Genomic DNA, 12,266 nt, shown 5'->3' on the forward strand with positions numbered 1-12,266 from the left:
GTCCCTGATTGGTGCATCAATTTCTCCCCTACGGACCAATCAATAGAGACCAAAAAAGACGGTCATGTTACAAAACCACGCCCCGTTTCCATGGAAACCAGTACACAAACAATCTCTTTTTCTGGCGACAGGACAATCAAGACTGCTTGTGGATATTTTTCAAAATATTTAATAAATGCACACATTATATACAAAAAGTTTAAAGATGCAGGACACCAACACAAACAAGTAAGTTTCTATTACTGTTTTTACTTTATTTATACTGATTATTTTCCTGTAATATCACATTCCCAATGTATTATATATACTGTAGAATTGTCTGTCATGTGATTTGATTACATTTTGTTGATATTAGAACAAAGAGAGCTGCATCAGACATGCCACCACCCAGTGCTGCTAAAAAGCCTCGACTTGATGCTGCAGCTCACAAAAACACAAAACAATCCCTCATCAGTAGTGCATTAAAAACACTGCAGCATTCCTGCTATGATGTTTTATCACCAAGCTGCATTGATGCACTACTTCAAGGGAAATTTGAACTTCCTTCTTTGACAGATGAAGAAAAAGCTGTCATTTCCAAGTTTTGTGAGAACGAGGTCAGTGATTATCTTCTGTTTTATTTAGTGTGCATTCAATTCACACATGCAATTCTATAGCTCTGGATTTGAGTTTTCTCATTTTTAATAGTCAATCCATAATTAACTGGTCCTGATGTTCTGAAATTGAACAGTAGATATGATTTGTCATGTAAAAATGTTTGCTCCAGGTTTTGGTTTATTCAAATTCTAGTAGTTTTTCTAAACCTAATCTACAGTCAAGTCTTAACTCCCTCATATTTGTTTCAAATACATGACTTGAATACATGTTTGATTTAGATCTTTTTCTTCCGTCTCATTTAGACGTTGGCAGAGACGTTTCTGAAAGCGGTTTTGGAGAAGATCAAGAAAGAGTCTATGGGACATGAACTCCTGCAGTCTCTCTGTAGGGTTTATGTGGGCTTGTGTCAAAAGAGAGGAGACTCTCATAAAGCACATGCCCTCGCCTACAGATTTCTCAAAGAAGGTGAGATTATATTGACATTTCATTATATATTTACTAAAAATGATCCGGACAGTGATATAAAGAAGCCACTTGTGTTCTGTTTTTGGTTTTGTATTTCTTCCTATAAAGTGTATTTTAAATCTGTGGTATTTTTTTTTCTTTGCAGACTTTTTTGAAGCCTCAAAACTAATAATGGTCATGGTGACAGCATGGCCAAGTGTTTTCTCCTGTAACAGCCCTTTATGCAGAGCCATTCACATCGTGTCCAAAATGAAGGCATACGGCAAGATTTATTACTTGCTCAGCAAATTTCTGCACTGGGATACAGTAAGTAGCTGATTCTCATCACAACTGTCACCAGAATAATCATTAAATATCGCTTTTCAACTGGAATTTTCAAGTGTTTTACTGCAATCTTAATCTACTTTTAATGTCCAATGTCCATGTGATCTATGGAGCAAATTCATTATAAATCCATGTTGAATTTAATCAATAAGTATTTCATTTTTTTCTTAAAAAATTCAAGCAAAAAGTGTTACAGGACATCACTATTGTAGTCTTTTTTTTATTAGTGTGAGTAAACGCTGATAATGAGCAGCAAAGAAACTGAACTTAACTCCAGCGTTAATGTCGCTGTTTATGACAAAATGATCAGATCAGTGCAATAAACATGCAGTCAAAACAATCTGTGTTTCATAATATACTAATAAAGGAAGTGATATAGAACCATGTGACACTGTGCTCAATACTGAATAAACAAACTAAATCTGTGCCTCAAATTACATACTCATGTACTATTCTAGAGCAGTATTTACCCCTGCTACTGTCTGATACATAAACCCTTTAGTAACGTGTGGTCTTTTGCATGTGTATTTAAAATCTTGGAGTCATTTGGAGGTCATTTTCTAGGACTCCTCCTCACATAAGAGTAATAAATGGAGGTTATAAAAAGAGCAGAATGCACAGTTAGAGCTCGACCTCAGTATTTCAATCATCTGCACTTGTGATTGGTTGTGACCTTTCAGTTATGATCATATTATTGTAAACATTGTTTCATTGATCTGGTTTTTAAAGAAATGATGTATTTTTCTGCCAGGAGCCTCCAGGAAACATCTGCAGCACCATCACCAGCACACTGAAGGCTCTTCTGAAAGACAAAAATCTGACTTTCCAGAAGAGCAGTTGGTATGGTGATGATCTCTGTCCTGCTGCCTGGGACTACGTCTTCAGCCTGGACCTTCTCTGTGCACAACTGGGCTGGATTTGGACCGACTCCCATGTTATTCGGTACTGAATGTGAAACTGCTTCAACGTGTTTAATTCTCATCTTTCTAGTTTATTAAACATTAGATAAATTGCAAACTGGCAAATGTGAGACTCATATGAGACAGTGTATTTAATATGTCCAATTTTTTATTCATCAGAAAAAGTGTGTGGCTCATTTTGAATACGTGGCTGAAACAAACACAAACAGAGGAAACGAAGTACAGAAACGTCTCTGTAGCAGCAATATTCAGGCTACTTGGTAAGTTTCCTGTAAATCCTGTTTTAGAGCATTATCTCACATTATTTCTGGATTCTTCTGTTTTTCACTCATGTTCTTTGTCTATCTCAAACAGGGCGACTTGGCCAAAATGGCCTTAAGGAGAACGTGGCAGCATCAGTGGAGGATCTAACAAAAAGCATCACTGAGTTCAGGGGACAAAAAGGTATCACTAAAGGATCAATTAAACACGTCCTTAATCAATCTTTATCTTTATTCTCTGATTTTTAGTTCTCTATCAACAGGAAAGTGTTTCAGCAAGTCCTAATTTTATGATGGATTTTGTGTGCAGATTTGCCGTGGGAGGTGCAGCTCGCAGTGGTTTATGCCACTCATGATCTGGCACCCAGCAGCCCCAAAGTCGCTCTGAACGCTTTAGAATCGTGGAAGAAAGACCTCACAAAGCCTGTTCCTCCAGCCGTCCCCAAGTGCCTGAAGCAGATCAGATTTCTTTCTTCTCACCTAAAGACCCAAAAAATTATTACAATAAATAATGTTTAATAGATATTATAATTGTTTTTTATATTTTTGTACATAAATAAATAAAACACATAATAGATCTGCACAGTGTTATTGATTGTCTCTTTACAGTTTCGGGTCGTGCGTTTCACACCCAATCATCTGCCTTCAGTCCCAATCATCCTCTTACGAACATCAACATGATGCCACAGCTGTAGAAACCATCATTATTATACAGCATATAATACATGCAGTATAACAGAGCACATACAGATTCTTGTACATTTTCCCTGCATTACAGTTTTCCTGGTGTTTTGAAATTAAGTCAAATTGTGTGTTTTTGTTCAGATTCTACAAAGAAAATGCAAAAGTATAAAAAGCTCATGAAAAAGCTTAACTGTTGTGATCTGTTTGGGTTGACCTTTATATAATGTCCTTTATACTGAAAAAACCTTCAAAATGAGCGTGTAAATAAACATGTTAACCCAAATTCATTTTAACAGCACTAATATTATTAATGCACAATTAATGCAGCACACATTTCTTCATTTTTATTAAAAATTAAAAACCTTTAACGCAACACATTTATTCACAACGTCCTTTCCTTTACTCAGATATTGTTATATTTTTATCATGCCCCAACAAACACAATTTTTGGAGAGGTTTTCCATACAAACTACGATGCTCTTGGGGTCTTTTCTGATCAGGGAAGAATCACACAGCACACAGAATGACGCATATGTTCTTATTCAGTTTAATGCAGATAACAGACAAGTATATATTCACACTGGAAAAAACCTGACCAAAAACTGTTCCTGATTGGGTAAGAAGACATAGTAACCAGAGATATGTGAGCCCTCACAAAGACATTCCGTGTACCTTACATACCCACATCGTAAAGATCCTATAGACACAGAACAGACAACATAAGAATGTGTTTAGAGAACCAGTGTGAGGTCCATTTTAATACTAACAGATATGAAAAAATTTAAAGATCTCAGGTGAAAATGTTTTTTTCATCACTAAACATTTGTTTTATTGATGCGTTAAGTCTCAAATCAAGGACCAGAATCCGACAATTAAAAGCATCCGTAAGGAAACAGCAAAAGTTCAGATTGGTGTCATGATAATTCACGTACAGGGGAAGCTTGTATTGTGAGTAACATGATTTATAAATACTTGACAGGAGGAGCAAAAACTTTTTTTATTGAATGCATTACGAGCAATAATTTGCATTGTGAACATCGAGCATCGCGCTAACAACATGCAAACGGCTCGCGCTCAACTACTCAGCTTTCCTTTTCCCAAAAGTCTTGGGGATCATCAAGATGTTTTCTGGCAAAAAGTGAGACGAGCCTTTACGGTCATTTTGCTTAGCAGTTTTCATCTTGGAAAAAACATTTTTGCCAGGTTTTTTTCTCATGGTGGAGTCATGAACACTGACCTTAACTGAGGCAAGTGAGGTTGCAGTTCTTTGGATGTTGTTGTGGGGTCTTTTGTGACCTCTTGGATGAGTGGTCTCTGTGCTCTTGGGGAAATTTTGGTTAGCCGGCCACTCCTGGGAAGGTTCTCCACTGTTCCATGTTTTTGCCATGTGTGAATAATTTCTCTCACTGTGGTTCACTGGAGTCCCAAAGCTTTAGAAATGGCTTTATAACCTTTTCCAGACTGTTAGATCTCCATTACTTTCTCATTTGTTTCTGAATTTATTTGGATCTTGGCATGATGTGTAGCTTTTGAGGATCTTTTGGTCGACTTCACTTTGTCAGGCAGGTCCTATTTAAGAGATTTCTTGATTGCTAACAGGTGTGGCAGTAATCAGGCCTGTGTGTGGTGAGAGAAATTGAAATATTTCACACAGGGCCATGTTGTTTTGGGTTTTGTTTTCCCTCAATAATAAAAAAATATTTTAAAAACTGCATGTTGTGTTAATTTGCGTATCATTTACTAATATTTAAATTAGTTTGATTATCTGAAACATTAAAGTGTGACAAACATGCAAAAAATAAGAAATCATTAAGGGGCAAACACTTTTTCACACCACTATATATATATGATAAGAGGATGAGGAGAAACTAATTATGGAGCTACCAACAGGCCAACAGCAACTACCGACATACATGACACACACACACACACACACACACACACACACACACACACACACACACACACACACACACACACACACACACCAATATCTCAAAAACACAAAGGTGAATGAGAAAGATCTCAAAGTGACCTACCTAGTAGCTCAACTCGTAGCCTAATCAAAAAAAGCCCCACACTGAGGCAGAGACATTAATGCCCCCCGCCTGCAAAGCCGCTGTGAACAAGATGCTCGGCCCTGACGCAGTTAAAGAAATAGCTAAAATTCCTCTCAGATTACACAATTACCAGACATATTGATGAAACGTAAAACAGAGAGACACTGAGAGCTGCTGAGCGAAAGCTTTGTAAGTGTGTGTTGAGTACATGTGTATTATCTAGCAAATCTAAGTTCCTTACCATCTCTCTCTCTCTCTCTCTCTCTCTCTCTCTCTCTCTCTCTCTCTCTCTCAGGATACCCAGAAGGACAAATGAAATGGGAGATGCTCCCAGAATAAACAGAATTGATGTTGATGCCATCAGGCACAATAATATTATTGGACCTCCGCAGAATCCAAACCGAAGTAAGTTTCTCTTTAAAGCAGATGCTGTTACAGAACCATTGTGAACGAGTGTGTGAGCGAGTGTGTGAGCGAGTGTGTAAATGAGTGTGTGAGTGAGTGTGTGAATGAGTGTGTGAACAAGTGTGTGAATGAACATGTTAGAGATCACACAGTATGTGCCTTATCTTCCTTTGTAGTTATTGTTGTTCCTGTCAGGATCATTGGGAACAGACTTTAGAGTCCAGACACATGTACTGTAAGTATCTCCTCAAAAGCACATGCTGTTACAGAACCTCACTGTGAACGAGTGTGTGAACGAGTGTGTTAGATCTCATTCAGCTAATGAACATGTAATCGTGTATCATTTCATCACGTGTGAATTTGGACGTTTGATTCTTTCGTGTGAAATGCTGCTTTTGTCTAAGTTACAGATGTTACATGTTTGTTTCACATGAAAATACAGTGAGCTGATATGTGAATAATGATGTGGCTGCATTCTGAACACTTGGTGCTTCTTGTTCCTGCTGTTAAAATGTGTGACGTATTTCTTGTTGTTTTTTAGATTCTTTATATGAGGTGTATGGTTCAACCACCTCCAAACCTTCACCATCGCCTAAAGATGAAATGACACAAAATAATTTCTCACATTTTTTAATTAGATTTTAAAACAACAACAACAATAAACATAAACCCTGTGTCTCTGTTTGTATTACTCCCCATTCTACTGGACCCACTGCATGGAGTTTACTGGGTGGCACCTGGAACTTCAGATCCCGGAAGATGCACAGGCTAAAACTCAGACAGACAGACACACACACACACACACACACGCACATGCACACACACACACACACACACGTACGCACAGAAACCCTCACCACCACCTATAGCTCAAACCACATAAAGAAAATATTCTCCTAAAATGTTTAATCAGATTTAATAATAATAATAACAAAAATACAAAAAAACCCTGTGCCTCTTTCGCTAATATATACATCATTTTGAAATATTATTTGTACCTTTTGTGTGTTTGCATCTATTATATTTTATTATTTGACATTTTCGTAGATTTTCCTTTAATTTAAATTAAATGTTTTATTGTTCATATAACAGTGACTTGTGAATTATTCTGTTTACTCGCAGCATCTTCTGTGTTGCCTGTCCAGAGTAAAAAACAACCCTATGTATTCACAATTCAAGTTTCAGTGACACGTCAAATAATGTCACAGTTAAAGTATGTTTGAACCAATGATATTTGCATGGGAGGATCATGGGAATATCTTATGGGTTCAAACAAAGACAACTAAAGCCATTTGTTGGTCAAAATTACCACCATAAAGGATGCTTACCACAGTGAGACTAAACCATTATTTACTCATGTATGAATCATAATTACACCAACAATCAGGGACTTCAAAAGCGGAAAATGTCAGAGCCTGCAACGTGACCATCAGACTCAATTTGTCATTACAACCGTGATGAGAAAAATGCAAAGCCAACTCTGTGCCATGAGGTGGGTTCACATAGCAACTCGGACCTCGTGGCGTACGGTAGCACGTCTGACTCCAAATCAGAAGGTTGCGTGTTCAAATCACGTCGTGGTTGCAGGGCTCTTGCTTTTTGGCCTCTTTTAGCAGCTGCTCGATCTGTGATTGTCTAATGTGGAGACTGAATTTGTCCAAAGTGGAGTCTGTCTCATCAAATTAACGTTAGTACATTATGATGATGATTATGATCAGTGTCTTCACATAGATCAGGGGTATTAAACTCAGATATATAAATGTTTTATGACGTACACATTTTTTTCTAATGAACTTCAGCATCTTTGGATGATGTAAAGCCCAAAGTGTGTTGTTTCAAAAGAGATGTAAATTGTGTATGTAGCACACTGTTGTCAGGAACTTTTACCATTGAAAGTCAGGAAGGTCATTTTCAGCTGTGAGGCCCAAAAGTGGGGCTGAAACCGAACAGGGTTCAAGAAACCGGGTTTATTTTCATATAAGTAACAGTATTTAGTTCAGTAAACTTAAGTTCATTTAAAGGAGAATTCAGTGCTGTTTAGTTCAGTAAAGTCTTCATTTAATCCAAAACTATTCGATTCATTAAGTTCAATTATCCTCAAATTAATATTTTTACATTCAATAAAAACAAATCATTCAGTTTTCATTGATGTTTATTTAGTGAATAATGCATTTAATAAACAAGTGGTTTCAACCTTATAGTTGAGGGGAAAAAGAAGATAAAAATGCACCAGTTGTTGAAAACAAAACCAATATAGAAACATTTCTTCCAGCTCATAAATCCTATAAAACATGCAGCATTAAACATGAACTTCCAGCAGATGAACATCTCATAATACTGTCTGGAAGTGAGAAATGTACAGGTTGTTTTTACTCCATACACATGAACTTACTTTGATCAGAAACACAATCATACTCCAAATCAATTAATCAATAAAGTCAATAAAAGAATCCCAAACTGCTGTGTGTCTTGTCCTCGCTATTAATGACGTCATTAGAGCTCCACTACTTCTAATTACCTGCTGTGACAGTGAGCTCTAATACACATCACACTGCCACCTACTGGTCATTTAAGATTCTGCAACATTCATAGAGTCACTCCGGTCAACTTCCGGTTCTCAACTCGGATTCACTCGCTTTATACACAGTTTACAGCCGTTTTTATCTTATTAATGACTGTAATATCGCTCTTCTCTCAGGAACAACAGAAAAGCTGTGAAGACATGATATTTTATCCGCTTTTTACCTCTGTAATGTGCGCATGCGCATAGTCCGGTTAAGAGAGACCGGGTTACGTCACAGACGGAGGGCGGGGCATCTCTCTGTGACGTCACAGTAAGGCAACGTCTATAATTGGTAACGCGTCTCTGTTTCTCTCATTTCCAAGGTTTTTGCATGTGAGTAAAGAGGCATAAACATGGAGCTCTTCAGAAGGTTGAGAAAGTTTTTTCAAAGCAGAAGAACAAAGAAAACTAAGCAGATTGCTGAAATGAAGGAGAAGCTGGAACTCATGGAGAAAGTAGTAGAAGACTTGGATGCATTTTCTCTTCTAATGATAGAGAAGATAAGAGAAGAGAAAGAAGAAAAAGCCATTCTGCTACAGACGGTGCAAAAGTTAAAGGCTACTTTGGCTTCTGAGCGAAAGCAGCAGGAACAGGTCATAACTGAGAGAAGCCAGAGCTGGACGAGAGAACAACAACAACTGGAGGAACGTGTTGCTCAGCTTGAGTTTGTTTTGGAACAGACCACCATGGAGCTCCAGTCTTCCCTGGAAATCAATAAGGAACTGGAGAAAACTGTAGACTGTGAGAGAGAGACCTGGAACAGAGAACAAGAGAAAGTGGAGGAACATGTTGCTCAGCTCGAGGTCACTTTAGAACAGACCACAATGGAGCTCCAGTCTTCCCTGAAAATCCATGAGGAACTGGAGCAAACTGTAGAATGTGAGAGAGAGAGCTGGAGGAGAGAACAAAAACAACTGGAGGAACATGTTGCTCAGCTTGAGGTCACGTTGGAACAGACCACCAAGAAGAAAACTGTAGAATGTGAGAGAGAGAGCTGGACGAGAGAACAAAATAATTTAGAGGAACATGTTGCTCAGCTTGAGGTCACTTTGGAACAGACCACCATGGAGCTCCAGGATACTCAGAATCACTGTGAAAAAGTAAAAAATAGTGCAGAGCAGGAGAGAGATCATTTGATCAGAGACAAAGAGCGACTGGAGGAACGTGTTGATCAGTTTGAGCCCACGTTGGATTTTGAGGAAAAACAAGAGGACGAAAGAAAGAAAACTAAACTTGACATAGAGGAGAGGAACAACTTACAGCTTCAGACCAACAGGGGGCTCCAGGATACCCAGAATCTCTGTGAGGAAGAAAAGAAGACTTCAGAGAATAAAACAGAACATTATATGAGGGTCCGAGAGCGATGGGAGGAAATTGTTGCTCAGCTGAGACAAGAAAACATTCAAAAGAAAACGAGAAATAGAAAAAGAAGAAGTCGACAAGAGAAACAGAGAGTCTGAACATGCCTTTTTCCTCTTTATGTTTCTCTTATGGCTATTTATGATAGTTTTACACTTATAGTCAATAGTATAAAGCTGAGTGTAAAGCTATTGTATCTTGTAGATCGTCTCGTCTTTTGATAATTTTTTATTTCTGTTTTGTCAAATCTTTTTTTTATCTTTTTTTTTATTTTGATTTTAATCTTTTACTACAAAGAGTCACAATAAACACTATTAACAACCATGATTTTTGTCTTCCTTACAAACGCCGAATGACCTCCTCATGGATTCTTCCACTAAGTTTATATTCCTCTTGTGGGGCAGGGGGCTGTGGCTCGGGGTCATAATGCTGAGGGGGAGGGAGGTCAGGAGGGAGAGGGAAACTGGTCCTCAGTGCCACATTGTGCAAAACACCACACACCCTGATAATCTTACACACTTTTTCCGGGTGGTATAGAAATCTTCCATCTGAGACATCCAGAGCTCCACATCTGCATTTGAGGAGGTGAGGAGCGTCTGAGGGGTGAAGCCTCTGTCACCTGTCATATTATAAACTACTTCAGGACAATGTTTACAATTTCTACATGTTGTTAAAGTCACCAAGAAGCCAGTCATCACGTCCTGCAGCTGCCTGTAGTCTGTTCCCTACACTGCTATGTGTCAGGATAAAGGAATTATGTGCTGAAGCAGGTCAGTGTGCCACAGTGAAGGGAAACCTGATGTATCGACTACCCACCTTAATAATAACATCCAAAATGACAAGAGTCCCTGGAGACTCTTTTTCTCCTTAATCTTCCATTGGCACCGCAGCATTTATGTTTTTTTTCCAGCTCATTATAGAAAGATAAAATAAACTGATATTTGGTCCTGTGCCATGAACATATAAGCAATAATAGCTACAGAAAAGCTCCTGCTTCCCTCTGTAGCGGGTATTTAAATCCCATTTAAAATCCTTTCAGTGGTTCTACATTCTGTTTCTATGAAGTGTTTCAACAGTTTGCATGTTAATTAGCTGTATGGTGCATTTAAGTGCATGTGAATTTATGTGAATTTATGAACCACATCTGGCTGGAAAAGACAAGTGTCCAAATACTTTTGACCACACACTGTGTATCAGCTGAAAAGCAGCAGCTTCGGATCAGTCGCGTTTCCACTGGGATTCAACTCTGTAATATTACTTTTGATTTGTATTATATGAAATATTTTATATTATATATTTTATATTATTTGGTTGGACTTTTCTTTCCTCAGCATCACTTGGATTTTCCTCCTGTAGCTCCGAGAGACGGCGTGTTCCAGGTGGAGGATGAAGACCCTCTGCCGGGATGAAGCGAACTGTACGACCTCTGGAACGGTGAGTTTCTGAGGTTTATGGATTTTATTCTCTTAAAAACACAGAATTTATCATTTATTATTATTATTATTATTATTAACCATCGGTACCGGAGTGAAGAGGGGAAAAGCGATGTTCCCCATTTTGTGTTTACTCCTGATCATTAGCATAAAGATCACAGACTTGCAGGAAAAAGTGGATACATTTGTCTAAAATAAATAAAGAATGATAATAAAGAGTGATAATATTTCCATAAATGTTGCAGTGAGCAGAAATGGACCTTTCGGCTAATGGTGTAGGAGACATCATCATTAGCCTCATGCTAGCCGGGTTTGCTAGCGCTGCTTTTGTGTTTATTTTATTAGAAACGTCTACTTTTTGACTAAAAGATGAATAAAACTATATTTAATAAGATAACATAAGTTACATTAGTACATAATTTTACTTATAGTTCACTAAAAATCTGTGTAGTGTATGACTGAGTTGTTCCTCTGTGTGCTTCAGTAACTGCTGTTGAACTGAGAGGAAAGAAAAATGGCTTCAGTTCAGCAGAAATGAACTGATAAACAGTGTTAGGAAAAGACAAAGTGTTCGAATATTTACTCAAATATAAATTGTGATAACTTGTTAAAATGTTTTTAATGGATTAATAGAGGATTTATTCAGGTTTAAACACACAAGCTGGTGGTGAAGGTAATATTGATTATAGATTCCTTTTACAAGACGTGTCTCACTGTGTGTTTGTCTCTTCAGACACAGGAAGATGGAGACAGGATACAGCATCAGTCTCCTCCAAGCAGCTTGCCCCCTGTGAGGACTCAGTCTCCTCCAAGCAGCTCGTCTCCTACCAGTCATGAGCCTCACATAGAGATGAATACAGAGCACATAGTGTTTGAACAGCTTTATGTTATAGGTGAACTTTCTTTATAGACAAATGGCAAAATAAAAAAAACAAATTCAATTCTAATACTTTTATTGTTTTTATGTTGCTTCTTACTCTTTAAATTCTTCTTTTCTATCATGTAGATTGGGTTTATAAACCGCTTCCAAAGAAGGGAAGGAGAAAAGGCAGTGTGCAGAGTAGTGACTCACAGAGGAGACCTGATCATCAACCAAACCACCACATAGTCATGAACATGCCAGAAGAAGTACCAGTCCATGACCTCGTGCCTGAAGTTAGTGATCAGTTCCCCGGCCTTAGCCACCAAGAACTGCT

General features: G+C 38.0%; 1 protein-coding gene across 1 annotated transcript; it reads left to right on the forward strand.

Moving 5' to 3' along the window:
• Positions 1–555: 555 nt before the first annotated feature.
• Positions 556–3,085, forward strand: LOC310733918 (little elongation complex subunit 1-like; the record flags this gene model as incomplete). The annotated part of the gene is made up of 7 exons (XM_083555441.1): positions 556–585; positions 900–1,062; positions 1,208–1,368; positions 2,138–2,328; positions 2,466–2,566; positions 2,661–2,750; positions 2,877–3,085. The coding sequence occupies 7 exons, from the start codon at positions 556–558 to the stop codon at positions 3,083–3,085; spliced, it is 945 nt and encodes a 314-aa protein (XP_083411567.1).
• Between the last annotated feature and the right edge of the window lie 9,181 nt (positions 3,086–12,266).

Source organism: Silurus aristotelis (genome assembly GCF_946808225.1).
Source record: "Silurus aristotelis genome assembly, chromosome: 1".
In the NCBI taxonomy this organism is placed as follows: domain Eukaryota; kingdom Metazoa; phylum Chordata; class Actinopteri; order Siluriformes; family Siluridae; genus Silurus; species Silurus aristotelis.